Below are 16,769 nucleotides of genomic sequence, written 5' to 3'. Positions count from 1 at the left end.
GGCTATTATTCCCCACAAACTTTGCTTTTGTGACCAGGACAGTGATATTTTGAAATTTACCTATCTCCAATGAGAAAACAGGCGAATTTGTGTCTTTTCGTTCACATAAAGTCAGAATAAAACAACATATGAATCCAAATTAACATGTATTTATACTAAAGTAATACAAAAATGACTACAAAAGATTTAGAAGTGAGTAGTTTTTCGAGATTTACGATTATACTGTAAATCACTTTCACGAATCAGCCCCCAGATGTACTCTCCCATCATGTTCTCGTTATACTGTCCTTGGTAGCGGCGTTCAAAGTCCAGTATATCCTGGTGGAAGCGCTCGCCTTGCTCCTCCGAGTACGCTCCCATGTTCTCCTTGAATTTATCAAGATGAGCATCAAGGATATGGACTTTGAGGGACATCCTACAGCCCATTGTGCCGTAGTTCTTCACCAGAGTCTCAACCAGCTCCACATAGTTTTCGGCCTTGTGATTGCCCAGGAAGCCCCGAACCAATGCGACAAAGCTGTTCCAAGCCGCTTTCTTCTTACTAGCGAGCTTCTTGGGGAATTCTTTGCACTCCAGGATCTTCTTTATCTGTGGTCCGACGAAGGGAAGAAGTCTTGAAGGTACTTGAAGGCTGCCGACTCCTTATCTAGAGCGCTGACAAATTGTTTCATAAGGCCCAATTTGATGTGCAGTGGTGGCATCAGCACCTTCCGGGGGTCTACCAGTGGCTCCCACTTGACGTTGTTCCTCCCCACAGAGAACTCGGTCCGCTGTGGAGAGTCCTGCCTGTGGTAGTGCGCCTTGGTGTCCCTGCTGTCCCAAAGGCAAAGATAGCAGGGAAAATTGGTAAAACCGCCTTGGAGACCCATCAGGAATGCCACCATTGCAGCCTCTTGATGCCATCTCAGAAAAATGCAGATATGTATCCACTTAGGCAGCTGGAACTAAACTGAACTGGTGGGCTTAAGGCCCCTATATTTATACTACTATTTATATTACTGGAAAGTTCTAGAAAGTTCTAGAAGTTACTCCAAGTTTACTCAGCACTGAATCTATCTGAAATGCTCTGGAAAATAGGTAAATTTCAAAATATCACTGTCCTGGTCACGAAAGCAAAGTTTGTGGGGAATAATAGCCATTTTCTATACTTTTGAGGCATAAGCAATTAGGAAATAACACTTACTACCCAGGAACCAAAAAAAAAAAAAAAAAATTGTTACACGGTGAAATCAGAGCTATAACAGCCCTGACAACAACTGACTAAAAAAAATAATAACTTTAGTCAATTTAGTCCTGTATGAAAATAGGGCCTAGTATGTTTAATTATGCAATATCTTGAAATGCCTATTTTTAGACAGTGAAATGCTGTGAAATAAGCCATTTTTGACCCCAAAGAATGAGCCATATCCATGACTGAAACCACCTCCTCTTCTTCCATATCAGAAACATCTGACTGATTCTTCAGATCTTAAAAATGTTTTACGTAACTTTTGTGTTGTCAGTAACACACGTGGCAAGTGTACAAATGGCATTGTCAAAGCCTGTATACTGCAGTATACAGAGCAAAGCAACACTCCAAGGTGAACTCTAGGTTTTCTTAAAACATTTCAAGGCTGTTTTTTTTTTTCTTGATGTTGTTTAGAACTACAGTGCCAATAAGCATATAGTTCTGGTAAAGTTTGAGGTTTTGTCTTTTGATAAAAATAATACATCTAATATTATGCTATGGCTTAATTTTGTAATCTGGTTATTTATTTTACAGTTTATCTCCGTGAGATGTTTGGTCAAAATAAAAGTGCATTCTCAAAATATTATTTTAATGTATTCCTGAAAACTGTTGCATCATACTTCTAGAAAGGCTCCGGCGCCTTTAGGTGAAGGTGAGGATATGAAAACCCAGTCGCCTCCCCAAAGCCAGCTGAATCACTCCACAGGCAGACAGTGTATCTGGTTAGCCTGTGCCCCAGAGGCCTCCACTCAGGGCCTGAAGCAGGGAACTCAATTTGACATCTGCTTAGAATGCTGTAGTACACCCTGGGGCTCAAAGGCTGTGGCTAGACATAGCAAATGCCTTAACAGATTTGTACAAACTATTACAATTATTTAATCATCTTATCAATATGCAAAAGCCCACATTGAGGGTAATAGCAGAACAGTCAGGGTTACAGAAGTAACAGAAGTTGGGATGCCAGAACACTGAGAGCTTTATTGCTCAAATAGCCGACCCCAGGTCCATTACTGTGTGACAATGGACCTGGAATTACTAGAAGTTATTTGCCTTGTGAATCATGTAATTTGAGGTCCATTATCAGACAGGCTCAGTGCCATTTGTTGGCAGTTTCTTGAGCCTTAACAATTTGTTAAAGTTAATTTAATTACCTATTGATCATGCTGACAGAGGAAGACAAAATAAACACTTTTAAAAATAGTTTCTTTGATATGTAATCAGTGTTGACATTTACTTGAAACATAGCTCTCCCAAGTGGCAGGAAGACCTAATTTCACTAAATCGTAAATGTCATTAAGGGGGTAAATTGTGAGCTTAGAGCTTTAGAATAGTGTGTCCATTATTTGTGACAGTTATTACAGTATTCTACAGTTCTTCAATTATTTTTCCTACACTTATTTTTATGTTTTTCAGACCACAGGAGCTCAGGTACAAGTAGCAGGGGACATGCTGCCAAACTCCACAGAGCGAGCTGTAACTATCTCAGGCACTCCAGACGCCATCATCCAGTGTGTAAAGCAGATATGTGTGGTGATGCTAGAGGTAGGACAGAAGTGCACCCATTGCTTACCCCACCCAGGGTTATCAGCCATAAGCCTAGTTGATATAGCAAATGTATAGTTTGAATGAATGCCTGGTTGCTTCCTGTCATACTACTAGTCTTTTTGTGACCCTGTTTAGTTTTTTCATTGCTTTAGTCAAATTCAGTTTAAATGTAACAAAATAATTTTTACTAAGAAACGAGTGCACAGGATCAGAAGCTCTTCTCTGCTATAAGTTTATAACAGTATACCCTGCTCCTGATGATTTTCTCTTAAGTAGGGATGCTTGTAGTAAGGAGTTATGGTGTTTGAATAATTGCAGTTAAAACTTGTACGAATTAAAGTATTTGTAAAAGTTATTACTACAGGTTATACCTTGCTCTATAATACACCTATAAAGGCTTAATAAAATATTCATAGCATTGCAGTGGATGGCAGTGTCGTGTGACCCCACTGCACAACAATCCTTGCAACACAGTAGGGCAGCAGGGTGGAGTAGTGGTTAGGGTCTCTGGACCCTTGACCGGAGGGTCGTGGGTTCAATCCCAGGTGGGGGACACTGCTGCTGTGCCCTTCAGCAGGGTACTTTACCTAGATTGCTCCAGTAAAAACCCAACTGTATAAATGGGTAATTGTATGTAAAAATAATGTTTAAAAAAAATAATGTAATTGTATGTAAAAATAATGTGATATCTTGTAACAATTGTAAGTCATCCTGGATAAGGGCATCTACTAAGAAATAATAATAATAATAATAATAATAATAATAATAATAATAATAATAATAATATTCATTACTAGCAACCAGCAGTGGTAAATCAAGCCGCAGATCAAAGGGGGCTGTAATAAACAGGGCTGTACTCTGTGTGGGTTGTGCGAATGAAGAGGTTAATCTTTGTGTTCTGTTGCTTTATGTCCCTTGTACCAGTCCCCACCCAAAGGTGCCACTATCCCCTACCGCCCCAAATCTGCCTCTGCACCCATCATATTCGCGGGTGGCCAGGTCAGAGCGGACACCATCTTGGCTTCAGCAGGAAACCACACCGTCCTGGCACAGCCACAACAAGCACCTGTTAGTGAACTTTTACTGTCTTCTTTAGACCTGTGTGTTACTGATGTAGTAATGTAAATGTTGCATGTTGACAGATTAATATCAGCTTTGATTTAAAGTCATGCACTGAGTTTTAAAGATAAGTATTAAATGACAACATTTTTAAAGTGTCGATTTTGTGAACTTTAGTACGGTATTACCCCTTTCTGTTTATTAAAATGTTTTCCCTGGCTTAAAGAAGTGTGCAGCTCTGATACATGAGGAATAGGGCCATGTTGTCCAATGCATCTACTCCAGTTTTAAATTAACTATGAAAATATGCTCCATTGTTTGTTAACATAATTTAGTTCCATCACCATTAAGATGACCTTACTGTCTCCTATAAATTTCCCCAGTTGTTTCAATGATTAGTGTAGGAGCCTCCCTCTATTTCACTTCTACGAGTGACTTCAACTGAAAACTGAGTGACAGACCAGTGATATGCTGGTATTATCAAAAATAACATGAATCTTGAGAATTGTTTTAGAAACACCAGCCAATGAGCTGCAAAATTCTTGAAAAATATAATTAAATGAACAGTTGACTCATTATTTAATATTTGACAGTACTTGGGGAAATCTAAGGTGCAGAATTACACAGAGTAAAATGACTAATAACTGGAATCATCATTGCATAGAATTATGTACTCATGATCCTGTAAACTCAGTATAAAGTAACTGACAGCAAGACAATACAGACTTTTCCATCATGCTCAATTTGCATCAGTCAAAAACAAAAACCACATGCCACAGTCCCCTTTGTGTCACAGACAACCCCCTGAGAAATTGAATGCAATGCATACAATTGATGCTGGATGCCATGTCAAGCGAAAAAAGGTGAACAGACACCTCGTCAGCATAGGTTGGGGCTGCTGTGGCAATTGGGGGATGTTTCCTAATTTTATAGAAGAACTGAAGTATAGTAGTTTAATAAACAGACAGATTTATAGGTCTGTTTTGTACGTGTTTATTTAGTAAAGGTATTAATATATCCGTTCTTAATTCTCTGTTTCAAAAACCTTCTTGTGTCCTTTGAAACAATGGAAGCGGCAGGGTTGTGTTGATATTTAGCTGCAGATTGATCAGCCCTGCATTACCAATTTAACATGCGTCACTAATAATCATCATAGATCCAATACCAGTAACTGAAGTTGTTGTGACACAGATGTGCTGATCTACTGGAAATGTATCATGTACACAGCTACCAGGAATGGTACAGTTCAGACATTAATACACAGGGTCCACTCTCATCTCTGAGTTAAATTAGAAGTTATTCTTGGAAGCACTGCTAAGCTAATAATAAGCTCCATGTTCTTTAAAGAGGAACAGCACTTATGAAGGGACACTGGGCAATGCCAGCAGCAGTAGCAAGGCAAGGCACAGTTTTTTTTTTTTTTTTTTTTTTTTTACCATATTGTGTTCAGTTACACATGATTTTGAATACTCACACACACCAAAATTGGATTTAGAATAAAACACTAATATACAAGTACAGTACTTGCCTTTTTTGTTAACATCTATGATCACTCTGTTATCTTCATATTCTACAGGTACATTTGTATGACACATTTTCCTTGTAAATTATAAAAATAAAATATTTTATGTTTTGTTTAAAATGTATTTTTAATGTGTGAGATAAGCAAGGCTGTGCATGAGAGAGTGAGATAACATGCAAATGAATGGGTCTCATGCTGAGTGCATGAGACTTGAAATGCCTGCTGAAACAGGTTGCAGTTAGCATAAGCCACATATTATGGAGAAATAAACCTGGAAAATAAGGTAATAAAAAATTAATGATTTGGCTAGTAGGCTTTCCCGTGGTAATATTATTAAAGATACCGTTATATAAGAATATATTTTCTAATTGTATTTTCTTTTTGAACCACCAGAATATACCTGTCTTCTGGTCAGCCTGCCCCAAGGTACTCATTTTAGATTTATAATGACAGCATTACGCACTATGATATCCAATGTAGATGTGAAGGAGTTTTAAGGTGGTATTGCAAGCTGATGTTTTAAAGTGACTGCAGCGTCCATTTTAATAATCAAAACTGTGGCAGCCTTCGAATCTCTAGCCCTGCTCTTTCACCTTTTCCCAGTGTGTTTTTTAAAAAAGGGAATACAGCTGTAGGATGAATATAGAGTTTGGTGGTATTTAGATTACTGGTTTTAATTATAAAAAAAGACCTGCTTTTTAATATAGGTCTGATTCCCCTACTCTATGAAACAATCTATCTTCATATTTTATTTTCATTAAACGTGCCAGTATTTTAAATTATGAAAGCCTGTATTACACTATTTTAACTTGCATTTACCCACACTGGAAAATTGGGCCCTTAGTATGTGTACCTGTCCTTCAGCACAAGTTTTTCTTAGCCATCAAATTAGCTATGTTATTGGATGCTGTGCTTTGGAGATAAAAAAAACAAAAAAAAAACACAGAGAACTTGATGCAATGAAACTCATCTCTGATTGCATTTAATATGAGAGTGTGTGCTCCAATTACCAATTTGCTATCATACAACAGGGATAATAAGCAAATAGAGAAGTCAGTTTAAGCACAGACAAAAGAGATTTATTTTAGTATAATTATCCCTGCTACGTTCATTTGACATATTGTTCTCTGATATGCAGTATGTTTGAGTTTCAGTGCGCATTGGGCTTTTTATTTTTCAAGGTTTGTGCTTAATCAGTAAAGCAGCCATTGTTATGCACGCTGCACTGAAGTGCTCTTTGAAATCTGAGCAGTAGATAATACATTTGTCCTGAAGTGTGTGAGACACAACGTATTTTTGTTATGTGTTCTTCATCTCGATTAACTGGGTTTGCTAGGCCTTGATGCTTTTTGCATGATAAGGCAATGAGATACATGTTTAGTATTTCATTGCTTATCCTAAAATGTATTCAGAAAAACATCCTAGAAAGAAACCTACCAATTTATGAATTTAGATTTTAAGGGATTGCACACTTGTCTATAAGAAATATTGATTGTCTAGAGTAGACCACTATGGTTATTTGTCATAATGCCCAACCCTATGTCGTATGACGTTATGGCTTAAAATGTCACAGTCACATTTCCATTGTCAGAGTATAGTCACTTGAGACGGTGAATGCTTTGCAATCCTATGCATTTACCAGCATGTGAACGCTGTAAGAATACAACCTTATTTTATTCATCTAAATAATACAATTTTTTTATATTAATCCCAGAAGTGTATTCCTTCCTACCTGTTTGACTTATTTTCACCCTTATTAACATTACTTAGTACAATAAAAAATACTGTGGAGAACGGTTTGCGATATATCAGATACAGTATAACAGTTCAGTCTCTGCACTTATTTAGATTTCAAATGTACCCATGTGTCTTAATGGTTCTAAAATAACATTTAGCAATATGCACTGTATTGTCCTGTCAACGTCAACTTGAGTAAATGAAGCCATAATGAAAGTAATTTGCTGTTGTGTAAACAGAGCTAATGGCAATAACTGATTAGACCCATTACTCCAAGGATATCTTCATGGAGAATTGATATTACTGGTCTTTCTCTAATTATTTGTTACCAGGACATACAGTACAATATATTATAAAATCGGTCAACAATACAGCATGCTTTCTTAGTCAATATTTCAAATTAAATTAGATTAAAACATTAATGACCAAGGGTGTGCAGCCTTACATCTGACATATATAGCTATGGCCAAAGTTTTGCATCCACTTATGTAATTAACACATTTTGCTTCATAAAAGTCAAATGTTGAACAATGTTATGTTAACATATTGAATTACTTTGTAGTTTTCCATATACTTAACGACAAACTGGCAAAATTGAAAAATGTGACATTTTGAAATCTAACTGTACTACTTGTATGGCTTCTGGTAGACTTTTGCAGTATCAGTTTGCAATTTCTTTGACTGCATGATGTTAAATAAAAGATATATATTATATTCATATAGTTTTTTTTTATTATTATGTCTCAATCCTAAAATTCTAGATGATGCAAAAGTTTTGGCCAGCGCTTTATAGCTTTTGTACATGGGCCCTTATTATCCAGTAGTATGTTATGCTTGCCTGACTTTTATTAAATAATAGAAAAGCTGCATCTCCTGTCTCCAGGACTGTCTGCAGATCTAACAGACTTGATATTGATGATACTCAAACCCAACTATGGGAGCAAATAAACCAAGATCCACTCAGAATGATTGCTTACATAAAAACAAACAAAAAAAACTATTAAAATGTCATTTGAACCTTATATTACACTTTAATCTCATGGGCTTTTAGTAACGGTATGCTGGCAGAAGTGGGGCAGAATGCAATTAAATATTGCCTGTGTGACACTTTTTAACATCATAACAAAGAGTAAAGATGTGAGTTCCTTCTTCAAAACAAATCTCAATGTTTCTGTTGATTCATTTTTGTGTTGGCTGGTTTGTGTCAGTTCCCTTCAGTCTGTGCTGTGAGAGCATGTCTTGTGATGCAGAGTTTATTTTATACCTTGTTTCTATGTCAGCTCTTATTGTATTCTGATTCCACTGCAATATCTAGTTTCACTTGACGTTCTCATATTAGAAATTCATGGTCAACTGCTTTGAATAAGCAAGAGTGGAGCTAGAGTTTACCTTTTCAGGGGCTAATCCAGACAGATGATTTCATAGACCCAGTACTGCACTGCATGTTATTAAAAGATACATAAAAAATAGGCTCATGTATCAGCAGTGATTGACAACATGAGAAATTTTTAGTAGATGGACAACTAAGTGGCTGTGGCTGTCAGGCATCTGTAAGCAGGCAATTTGTTTTTAAAAATGATAGTCTGTGTTACTGTATGTTTAGTGTAGTTGATTCAAAATGTGGGTGTGTGGAAATAGGTAGATGTGGGGGGTTTTCTGGTTCCACCTGTACTTGCAAGTGGCCCCTGAACCACAGGTGGAGAAACTTGTGTCTTCATGAATGTTGGATTTCTTGATACAGATAGTACTTTATGTGTTTATTTAGCAGGCGCCTTTATCCAAGGCGACTTACAGAGACTAGGGTGTGTGAACTATGCATCAGCTGCAGAGTCACTTACAACTACGTCTCACCCGAAAGATGGAGCACAAGGAGGTTGAGTAACTTGCTCAGGGTCACACAATGAGTCAGTGGCTGAGGTGGGATTTGAACCGGAGACCTCCTGGTTACAAGTCCTTTTCTTTAACCACTTTTCTTTAACACAGCCTCCTAATATTTACAATATACAATAATATTTAATGTATTATGCATTGTTCCTCACTATGTTGTAGCTTTGTGATGGTGGTCCACTATGAAAGGCGCTATATAAAATAAAGACTGATTGATTGATTGATACAAACTGAATGTGTGATGTGTATAGACAGTCACCACTGCAGCCAACCATGATATAGGATCAGTATGTCTCAGGTTAAGCAATATTTAACAAAGAATAATGCTAACTGCTAAGCCATGTAAGCAGTGCTTTGTTCGTGTAACAAAACATTCTTAGAATGCCCCCTACTGGTAAAATTTGAGAATTTTTGCAAAATAAAGACAAAGCAGGGAACTTAGGAAAACAAAATTCTGAGGCTGTAACATACAAATGAAGACTAGGATTGTCAGAGACAGGTAGGATTTCAGAACTTATCCTCCTTAAATTGTTCAGAAAAAGCACATAATAAATCTAATAAACTTTTTTTTTTTCATTTTATGCAGTGTGTTAGCATCAAACAGTGGAGCACAGTGTGATCAAAGTTTTTGTTATTAGGTTCTTTTTAAAAAGATACTACAAGGAAAACTGTGCCATAATTGAAATCCTTGGGTAAGCACTAGAGTAAATCATAGGGTAAATGCTTAGAGTAAGATTTATTTAGTTACATGCTACATATTCTGTACTGTGTATGCCACATCTGTTTTGCACAACACTCATTCAAACCTATGCAATGATGAATTCTTTCTAACTAGTGCTATACATACAAGGTGATTTATAATTCGCACAACATTGTCGTTTTGCATTGTTTATAGTTCTATGCAAATGTTAACAATATTGAACAACATTCTTGTGGTCAAACAGTGCCTGTCTCTGTCATGACATTTTTCCTCTGCATTACCATCATCTACACACCATCCAGTTTTCACAATGCTCCGAGCATGTTGTGAGAGTAGTAACAGCATTTTAAATTGTTTCTGGAAGCACTTTACATTAAGAAATTATACTGCAGTTGCACATGTGGTGACATAGTAATTACAAAATACACATATGCAGGTGTAAATACTGTGTGATTACAAAAGAGCAACTGACAATATTTCTCAATTTGCAATTGCGTTATATTTACACAACCATGTGTTATTACAGTGTAGTGTTAGAGACACTTAATGTGTAAAGTGTCACTCTTTGTTTTTCCACACCAAATTATTTTTGGTCATTTGGTATAACCCTCACCTAAAAATATGACAACACCACTGCTGTCGCCCCTTTATTTGAAAATATTATGTTGTTAAATTTTGATTGTTTTCCTTACACGCAAAAAAAAAAAAAAAAAAAAAAAACCTGAGCCAACATAAGATTACTTGAATGTTTGGGGATCAGCGGTTTTGATTGTCTAATAGGTTTAATGATCTCTAATGACTAACCTGACTTTCCGTTGTGTTTTGCAGACCTTTGCAATCCAGGGACAGTATGCCATTCATCCAGACGTGAGTCAAGCGCATGTAAATCGCTTTCTTTAACTCCTTATTCCACTGAGGCAGAATTTACTGTCTGCTTCATCTTTTAGACTTTAAACAGCAGCATAATAAAAACAATAATCATAAAACAATTATAATTTGGACTCTAGTAAACTGTACATGATACAACTAGAAAATACTGTACAGCAGCCCAGATTTTTTTTTTTTTTACACATGTTTAATAAATACTTATAGTAATATTGTAATTGTAAACAAAGAACAGAAAACTTTCTAAATTTGGTTAAATTTTTTTTTTGTTGATTTTTGCTCTGGGGGGGTGGGGGTGTGATGTATTTTTCTGTATTCTGAAATAATTCCATTTGATTAGTTAGTTCTAATTTCCCATCCTGCCCTGCAGTTGACCAAGCTTCACCAGTTGGCTATGCAGCATTCCCCCTTTACTCCCCTTGGGCAGACCAACCCTGGTTTCCCTGGTATGTACCCATGACTCCCTGGGGATGTCCTTCTTCTTAACTCCTTTTGTTTCCCATGGTCTTTAAATCATTTTATTAAATATGCTCCATGACCAAGATTCATTTTCTATCAAAACTTAACAAGGCTTACTTTTTTTGTATTTCTTTATTTTTGTTTGTATGTGTGTTTGTATTTATCCTGGTAACGCTTTGCTAAATCTCACTTACATCCTAATCATTTAACCCTTGTGGTTCCAGTGCCGAGTTTTTTCTCGATTGGGCTCTATACACAATGCTTGTGAGTGATTATAAAGACTGTTTATTTAAAGTCTTTTTTCGTTTCTTCAATTAAGTTTGGTTTTCATGAAACTGTTTAGAAAAGTGTTATGAATACCACACTTTGGGCCTCATTTACAAAGCGCTTACCGGACACAAAACATGATTACCGTGTGCAGTTCTGTCCCCTCCTATTTACTATTCCCATTTCTGTGCGGAAAAGAAGGATTTAGCAGATGCATTGAATTAATGATGTTTATGTAATCAAAGCAGCATGTTAAACAAAGATAATGAGCTGCCATACGTTCATGAGCTATTCACAAAGGTTTGACAAGGATTTTGTGCAGGCAAAAATGACACAAACATTCCACGGACTGAAAGCGGATAGCATAGGCGGCTTAGCTGTGTACCGATTTTGAAATGGCAGGTCCTGTATAGCCAGAACGTGTTAATGCGACACTATAGCCCCTTTCACACTGGCATGATCTACCCGGGTCAGAACCTACCCGAGCAGGACCCAGTGTTATGCGGGTTGGGTACGTGATTTCATACTGCTTTTAACACTAGAAGGACCGGAGATATACTCATACCTAGAAGCCCCGCAGCTGTCTTTTTGATGGCTGTATTCAAAACACTGTAAATAGTATAACGAAAAGAGAAACGTCCATCCATCCATTATCTGCTTACTCCTTTACCGGAGCCTAACCCGGCATACACAGTGCGCAAGGCGAGACTACACCCTGGACGGGACGCCAGTCCATTGCAGGGCACCACACACAGGGCAATTTAGAGTGACCAATCAACCTGGACAGCATGCCTTTGGACTGTGGGAGGAAACCAGAGTACCCAGAGAAAACCCACGCGAACACGGGGAGAACATGCAAACTCCACACAGACAGTACCCTAGGTTAGATTTGAACCTAGGACCCTGGCACTGTAAGGTAGCAGCGCTAACCACTACGCTACCGTGCCGCCCTAAAGGAGAAACAGTCGGATGTAATTAGTTTTTTTTTTTTATTGAGTACGTCACAAACATCTGAACAACCGAAGCATTGAACATTTATTTTACAAATCAAAACAAGAAAATGTAAATAAATAAACATCTGAACAGACATCGGTTTACAACATACCTATTTATAAAACTGAAACGATAGCAATACATTTTTAACTTTTCAACAGCAGTCGGTTTATTATCAGATGAGCAAAAGCAGCTGAACAACGTAAATAAATAAACTTAGAAAAAAACATTTTACAGAAGCGCACAGCACAAGTTGTAAAAAAAAAACCTAATTTATTTTTCTTTTTTTTCGACAAAAGGGTATTCCTTTACCTTGAGTCTAAGACTGTTCACAATCAACACAGATAATGCACTTCTCCACGTCGCCTTTCTGCACAGGGCACAGCTGTCCGAAGTTTTATTTTTATTGCACTTGCCAACCTGGCATTGGTGTCTCTTGCGGCTCTCAGTGGGGTTGCCAGTTTCAGCTGTGGGTACACGCTTGGCAATCTCCTGCTGTTCCAAATGCTTCTTGCGAAGTTCCTGTGTTAACTGTAAAATATATTCTCTCCTTGGTAAATTCTTCTCCGTGCATTCTGTGTAAAGTACCCAGGAGTTGATGGCTGCTAGGTCCAATACATTGTAAAACACATGAACAGACCACCGTCGGGAGCCAGCTTTCACGGAATACTTCCATGTCATCTGATCCAAAACATCAACTCCATATTTTGTTGCGTTGTAAAACTTCACAGTCTCTGGTATTTATTTTCACTAGTCCCGATGCTAATTAACTGACCAAAGCAGCGCAGCTGGCAAGCAGGCGCCAGCCTTTCAAAAGGCTGATTGAAAACAATAGACTGGCAGTCATTCACTTAGGCAGAGAGTAGAGACTAATCTGATTACAGCTAAACACATTGCGGACTGGTAAATAAAAGTAATAAAGCAGAATACCATTCTGTATAATCAAAATACAATTGTTTTCTGTGTGGCTGTCAATGTGACTGCTCCCGGGGCTTTTAGGTATAATGTAATATATCTCCTTTATTTCTGCATGCCCGCGTTTCATGCTTTGTGAGAATATTTAATACATATGGACAGAAAGGTACATGAACGCACAGCCCCATATGTGTTACAGGACTGGAGAAAATTACATTTTAAAACCAAAAACCGCCAAAATGACCGCCGCGGGGCTTCTAGTGTTAATAAAGCAGGGTTGACCTGGGTAACAGATGCAAGTGCACAATACACGTATCAATGCCCCGGAAGCAGCTTGTTACTAACACTTCCATCCAAGCTTCTCTGGATTGAACAATTGTTTCTTCATCTGTGCTGCAATCTGACTCATGCTGTGTCTCAAGCAACACAAATATGGCTAAACAGAATAAACAGAATTGTTCCTTGCTGAAGTTAAACCTTCACGCAGGCATGACTGTTTGTTATTGTGTCAAGCATTCTGTCTCGCTCAACCCGGGTCAAAGCATGTAGACCCACATCCTGAAGTGGGTCGCCGGGTTAACCTGGGTACAACCTAGGTATGTGGTTTTACACGACGCAGACCCTGGTAGGAGTGCCAGTGTGAAAGGGGCTAATTGTAAGTAGACTAAGATAAAAAATAAAATATGCTGAAATAATTTAGTTTCAATTTAAAATAATATTTTATTATCTATGTGTCCTACAACAATGTGAAGCCTACAACGCATCAGCATGGTTTGTTTTTCTACATTACGTTCGCTGACCCTAAGCGCATGTATCTGTATTTTAGTTAGTTTGTTATTCATATATTTGTGTCTATCTATCTATCTATCTATCTATCTATCTATCTATCTATCTATCTATCTATCTATCTATCTATCTCGACATTAATTAATTTTCAATCGATTTATGTTTTTAGTAAAAAATAAATACAATAGCCTAATACATATGCACACATATTAAAATAACATTAATGTGTTTCTACACATTACATTATGTAAAAATATAGATATGTACAATAGGCTCAAACAGTACAGTAGAAAAAAATGTGATGAATACCTAGCAGGCTTCTTTTTTTTTGTCTATCCTACATGTAATACAGTAAAAAACAAACCATGCTGATGTGTTGTCGACTCCACATTGTTGTAGGACGTGTTGAAAATAAAATATTATTTTAAATTGAAACTAGTGTTACATTTTATTAAATACATTTTGTTTCCTCTTATTAGCAACATCTTTTTTATTTCCATTTAGGATATGGAGATATTTGAAATGAAAGATGAGAAAATGTTTTATAACATCTTGGTAATTACAGCTTGGTTTTTATTATTCCAATTTTTAAAAAAAATCGTTGGGGTCTGTCCACAAAGGGTTAACCCAGTGGTGTAATTTTGAGACATACATCTGTTTAATTGAATTGCAACATTTAAACATGCATTATCTAGTCTAGCGCCCACTCCAATTTTATAAAAAGATGAATTAATCTTAATAAGGACGTTTGGCACGAGCGATATTCCATGCCATAACAAAACTCACTTGAGTCGTTACATCAGTTTCTTTACTGAATGCAGAAAGGCCCATAGGCCTTTGAGGTTGCTCACCTAGTGTGTAAGCTATTTGTTTCAGATGAGACATGTTTCCCACTGTTTTCAGTGAAAGCAAACAGTTAAACCCTCATACTTTCGTTTAGTACTTATGAAGGATTTACTCAATGCCATTGTCTCCACGAAACAAATGAGCACTTAATTGAGAATTAGCACTAATGTTAATAAAGCTAATATTATTAAACCAGTAGTTAACACATCTTTTTATATTTATGAGCAGTCTATTTCTAGTTCTGTAACATTGGGCCATATTCACAAAGCTTTAACTCATTATTGAAATAGTTGTTGCTTGAATACAATTAAGTTTGATAGACATTAAACTGTTTGCTACAGTCTAGAACAGTTTCATGAATATCACGGTCCAACTCAGGAGATAAAGCTTGAGTATAGGGTCCACATGACATTTCTCATTGTGTTTTGGAAGAAACTTTACACTGGAGCAACCTGGCCTTCATTGGTAACTCATTGGTCACATTATCCATTTGTGGCTACGAATCAAGGGTTAAATAAATGATGTTACATTTGTAGCATCATTTCCCTGTGATGTGTGGTCTCTAATTCTTTTTACATTTTTTTCATTTTTTTCATTTATGTTGAATTCTCCTTGTCTTACCTAATGCTATACTACATTTTCGTTTGCATAGCGATACATTTAACTGTTGGTAACATACTGACAGATTTGACATGGCTAGTCCTTTTAGTCTCTGCAAAGTGTTCTACAATTGAACTTAATCCTTATGTTTCTAGAATGTACTTTTATTTTTGTTTTAAACGTAGCTAACATTTCCTTAAGCAACCCGCTCCCCTTCCTTAATTTCCTTAGCAACCCACTCCCCTTCTTTCATTTCCTTAAGCAACACCTCACCATTAAATATACCCACGCTTTGATTTTGTTCCATAATATATCCTGTCCTCCCGCATTCTCTAGCCCCCGAACCCTTTATTAACATTCTTCTATACACCCACCCCCCTCCTCCCTCTCGTATCTCTCACCTCTCAAATCTATAATATAATGGACAACACTTTGAAGCAAGTTTAAAAGGCAAAGTCACATTTTCAAAGAGGAACAAGACAAAACTTGCTTGAAACTACCAATTTCTTAGTGTTATTTCTTTCTAGTTTTCTACTGTAGTAATGACGTTATTCCTCTCAGAGAATGTGCCTTTGTCTTTTGGAATTTCTTCAAAATTGGGCCTAGCATCTTTCGTGTGCCTCTTGAAGACTAAATCAGTGGTTGCAAACAGTTCCCCGTCCGTTTTCCTGCCCAGGTCTTGATGCCACGACGTCTACCACTTCCCACGAGCTCTCAATTCCAAATGATGTAAGTCTACCTTATTGTTTATGTTATATCTTAATAACATTTACCCTAACTAAGCCATTAGTAAAACATAAGTGGACACTGTGCTGAGATCCAACAACTAGCATCTTTATTGAGCTCTTCATCAGAATAATACAGTAAAACTGTGCACGCTCCGTGAGCCATGCAAATACTACCAGTAGGTGGCAGTAGCCAACTAATCTTAATACTAAACCAAATACATAACAGTTTCTTCCCCTATTCAGAAGCACATTGCCATGGTGCACAATTCTGCCCCTCCTTATCTTTTTTCCACAGTCCCTAAATTACTTCATTGAATCAATTTAACCTTCTTCCTGATATTAATGAGTTAATTATTTAACATAACCTAAAAAACTTGAGGTCTGGATTTGTGCACCACTTGAAAACTGGTAAGTCTCCAGTTTAAGTATCAGTTATAAACACTCAATAATGCATCTATAAACATGTTATAAAGGACATTATAAACAATATGTCTAGTAGACAGTTATCCACAATAACAGACCATAGCCATACAGTGTTAAAAGAGCTGAGGTGTTTATAAGAAGCATTACAATTAATTGAGAAGACATGAGATTAAACCACACTAGTAATGT

The 16,769-nt window shown here is 37.0% G+C and overlaps 1 protein-coding gene across 15 annotated transcripts in view; it reads left to right on the top strand.

The window, feature by feature from the left end:
• The window catches only part of LOC117394800 (poly(rC)-binding protein 3-like), a 407,378-nt gene that overhangs the window by 368,766 nt on the left and 21,843 nt on the right, over positions 1-16,769 (top strand). For 7 of the 15 annotated variants that reach the window (XM_059012934.1, XM_059012930.1, XM_034920769.2 and 4 more), the window contains 6 exons: positions 2,642-2,770; positions 3,698-3,841; positions 5,748-5,780; positions 10,507-10,545; positions 10,904-11,009; positions 16,106-16,158. In XM_059012934.1, coding sequence (XP_058868917.1) covers positions 2,642-2,770; positions 3,698-3,841; positions 5,748-5,780; positions 10,507-10,545; positions 10,904-11,009; positions 16,106-16,158 — 504 coding nt within the window. Of the gene's footprint in view, positions 1-2,641; positions 2,771-3,697; positions 3,842-5,747; positions 5,781-10,506; positions 10,561-10,903; positions 11,010-16,105; positions 16,159-16,769 lie in introns of all 15 variants that reach the window. The other 8 variants (XM_034920777.2, XM_034920771.2, XM_034920776.2 and 5 more) reach the window with 5 other exon arrangements.

The sequence above is a fragment of the Acipenser ruthenus genome, chromosome 3 (assembly GCF_902713425.1).
Source record: "Acipenser ruthenus chromosome 3, fAciRut3.2 maternal haplotype, whole genome shotgun sequence".
In the NCBI taxonomy this organism is placed as follows: Eukaryota; Metazoa; Chordata; class Actinopteri; order Acipenseriformes; family Acipenseridae; genus Acipenser; species Acipenser ruthenus.
The sequence above is the reverse complement of the archived record's forward strand: the minus strand, read 5'-3'. Positions and strand labels throughout refer to the sequence as shown.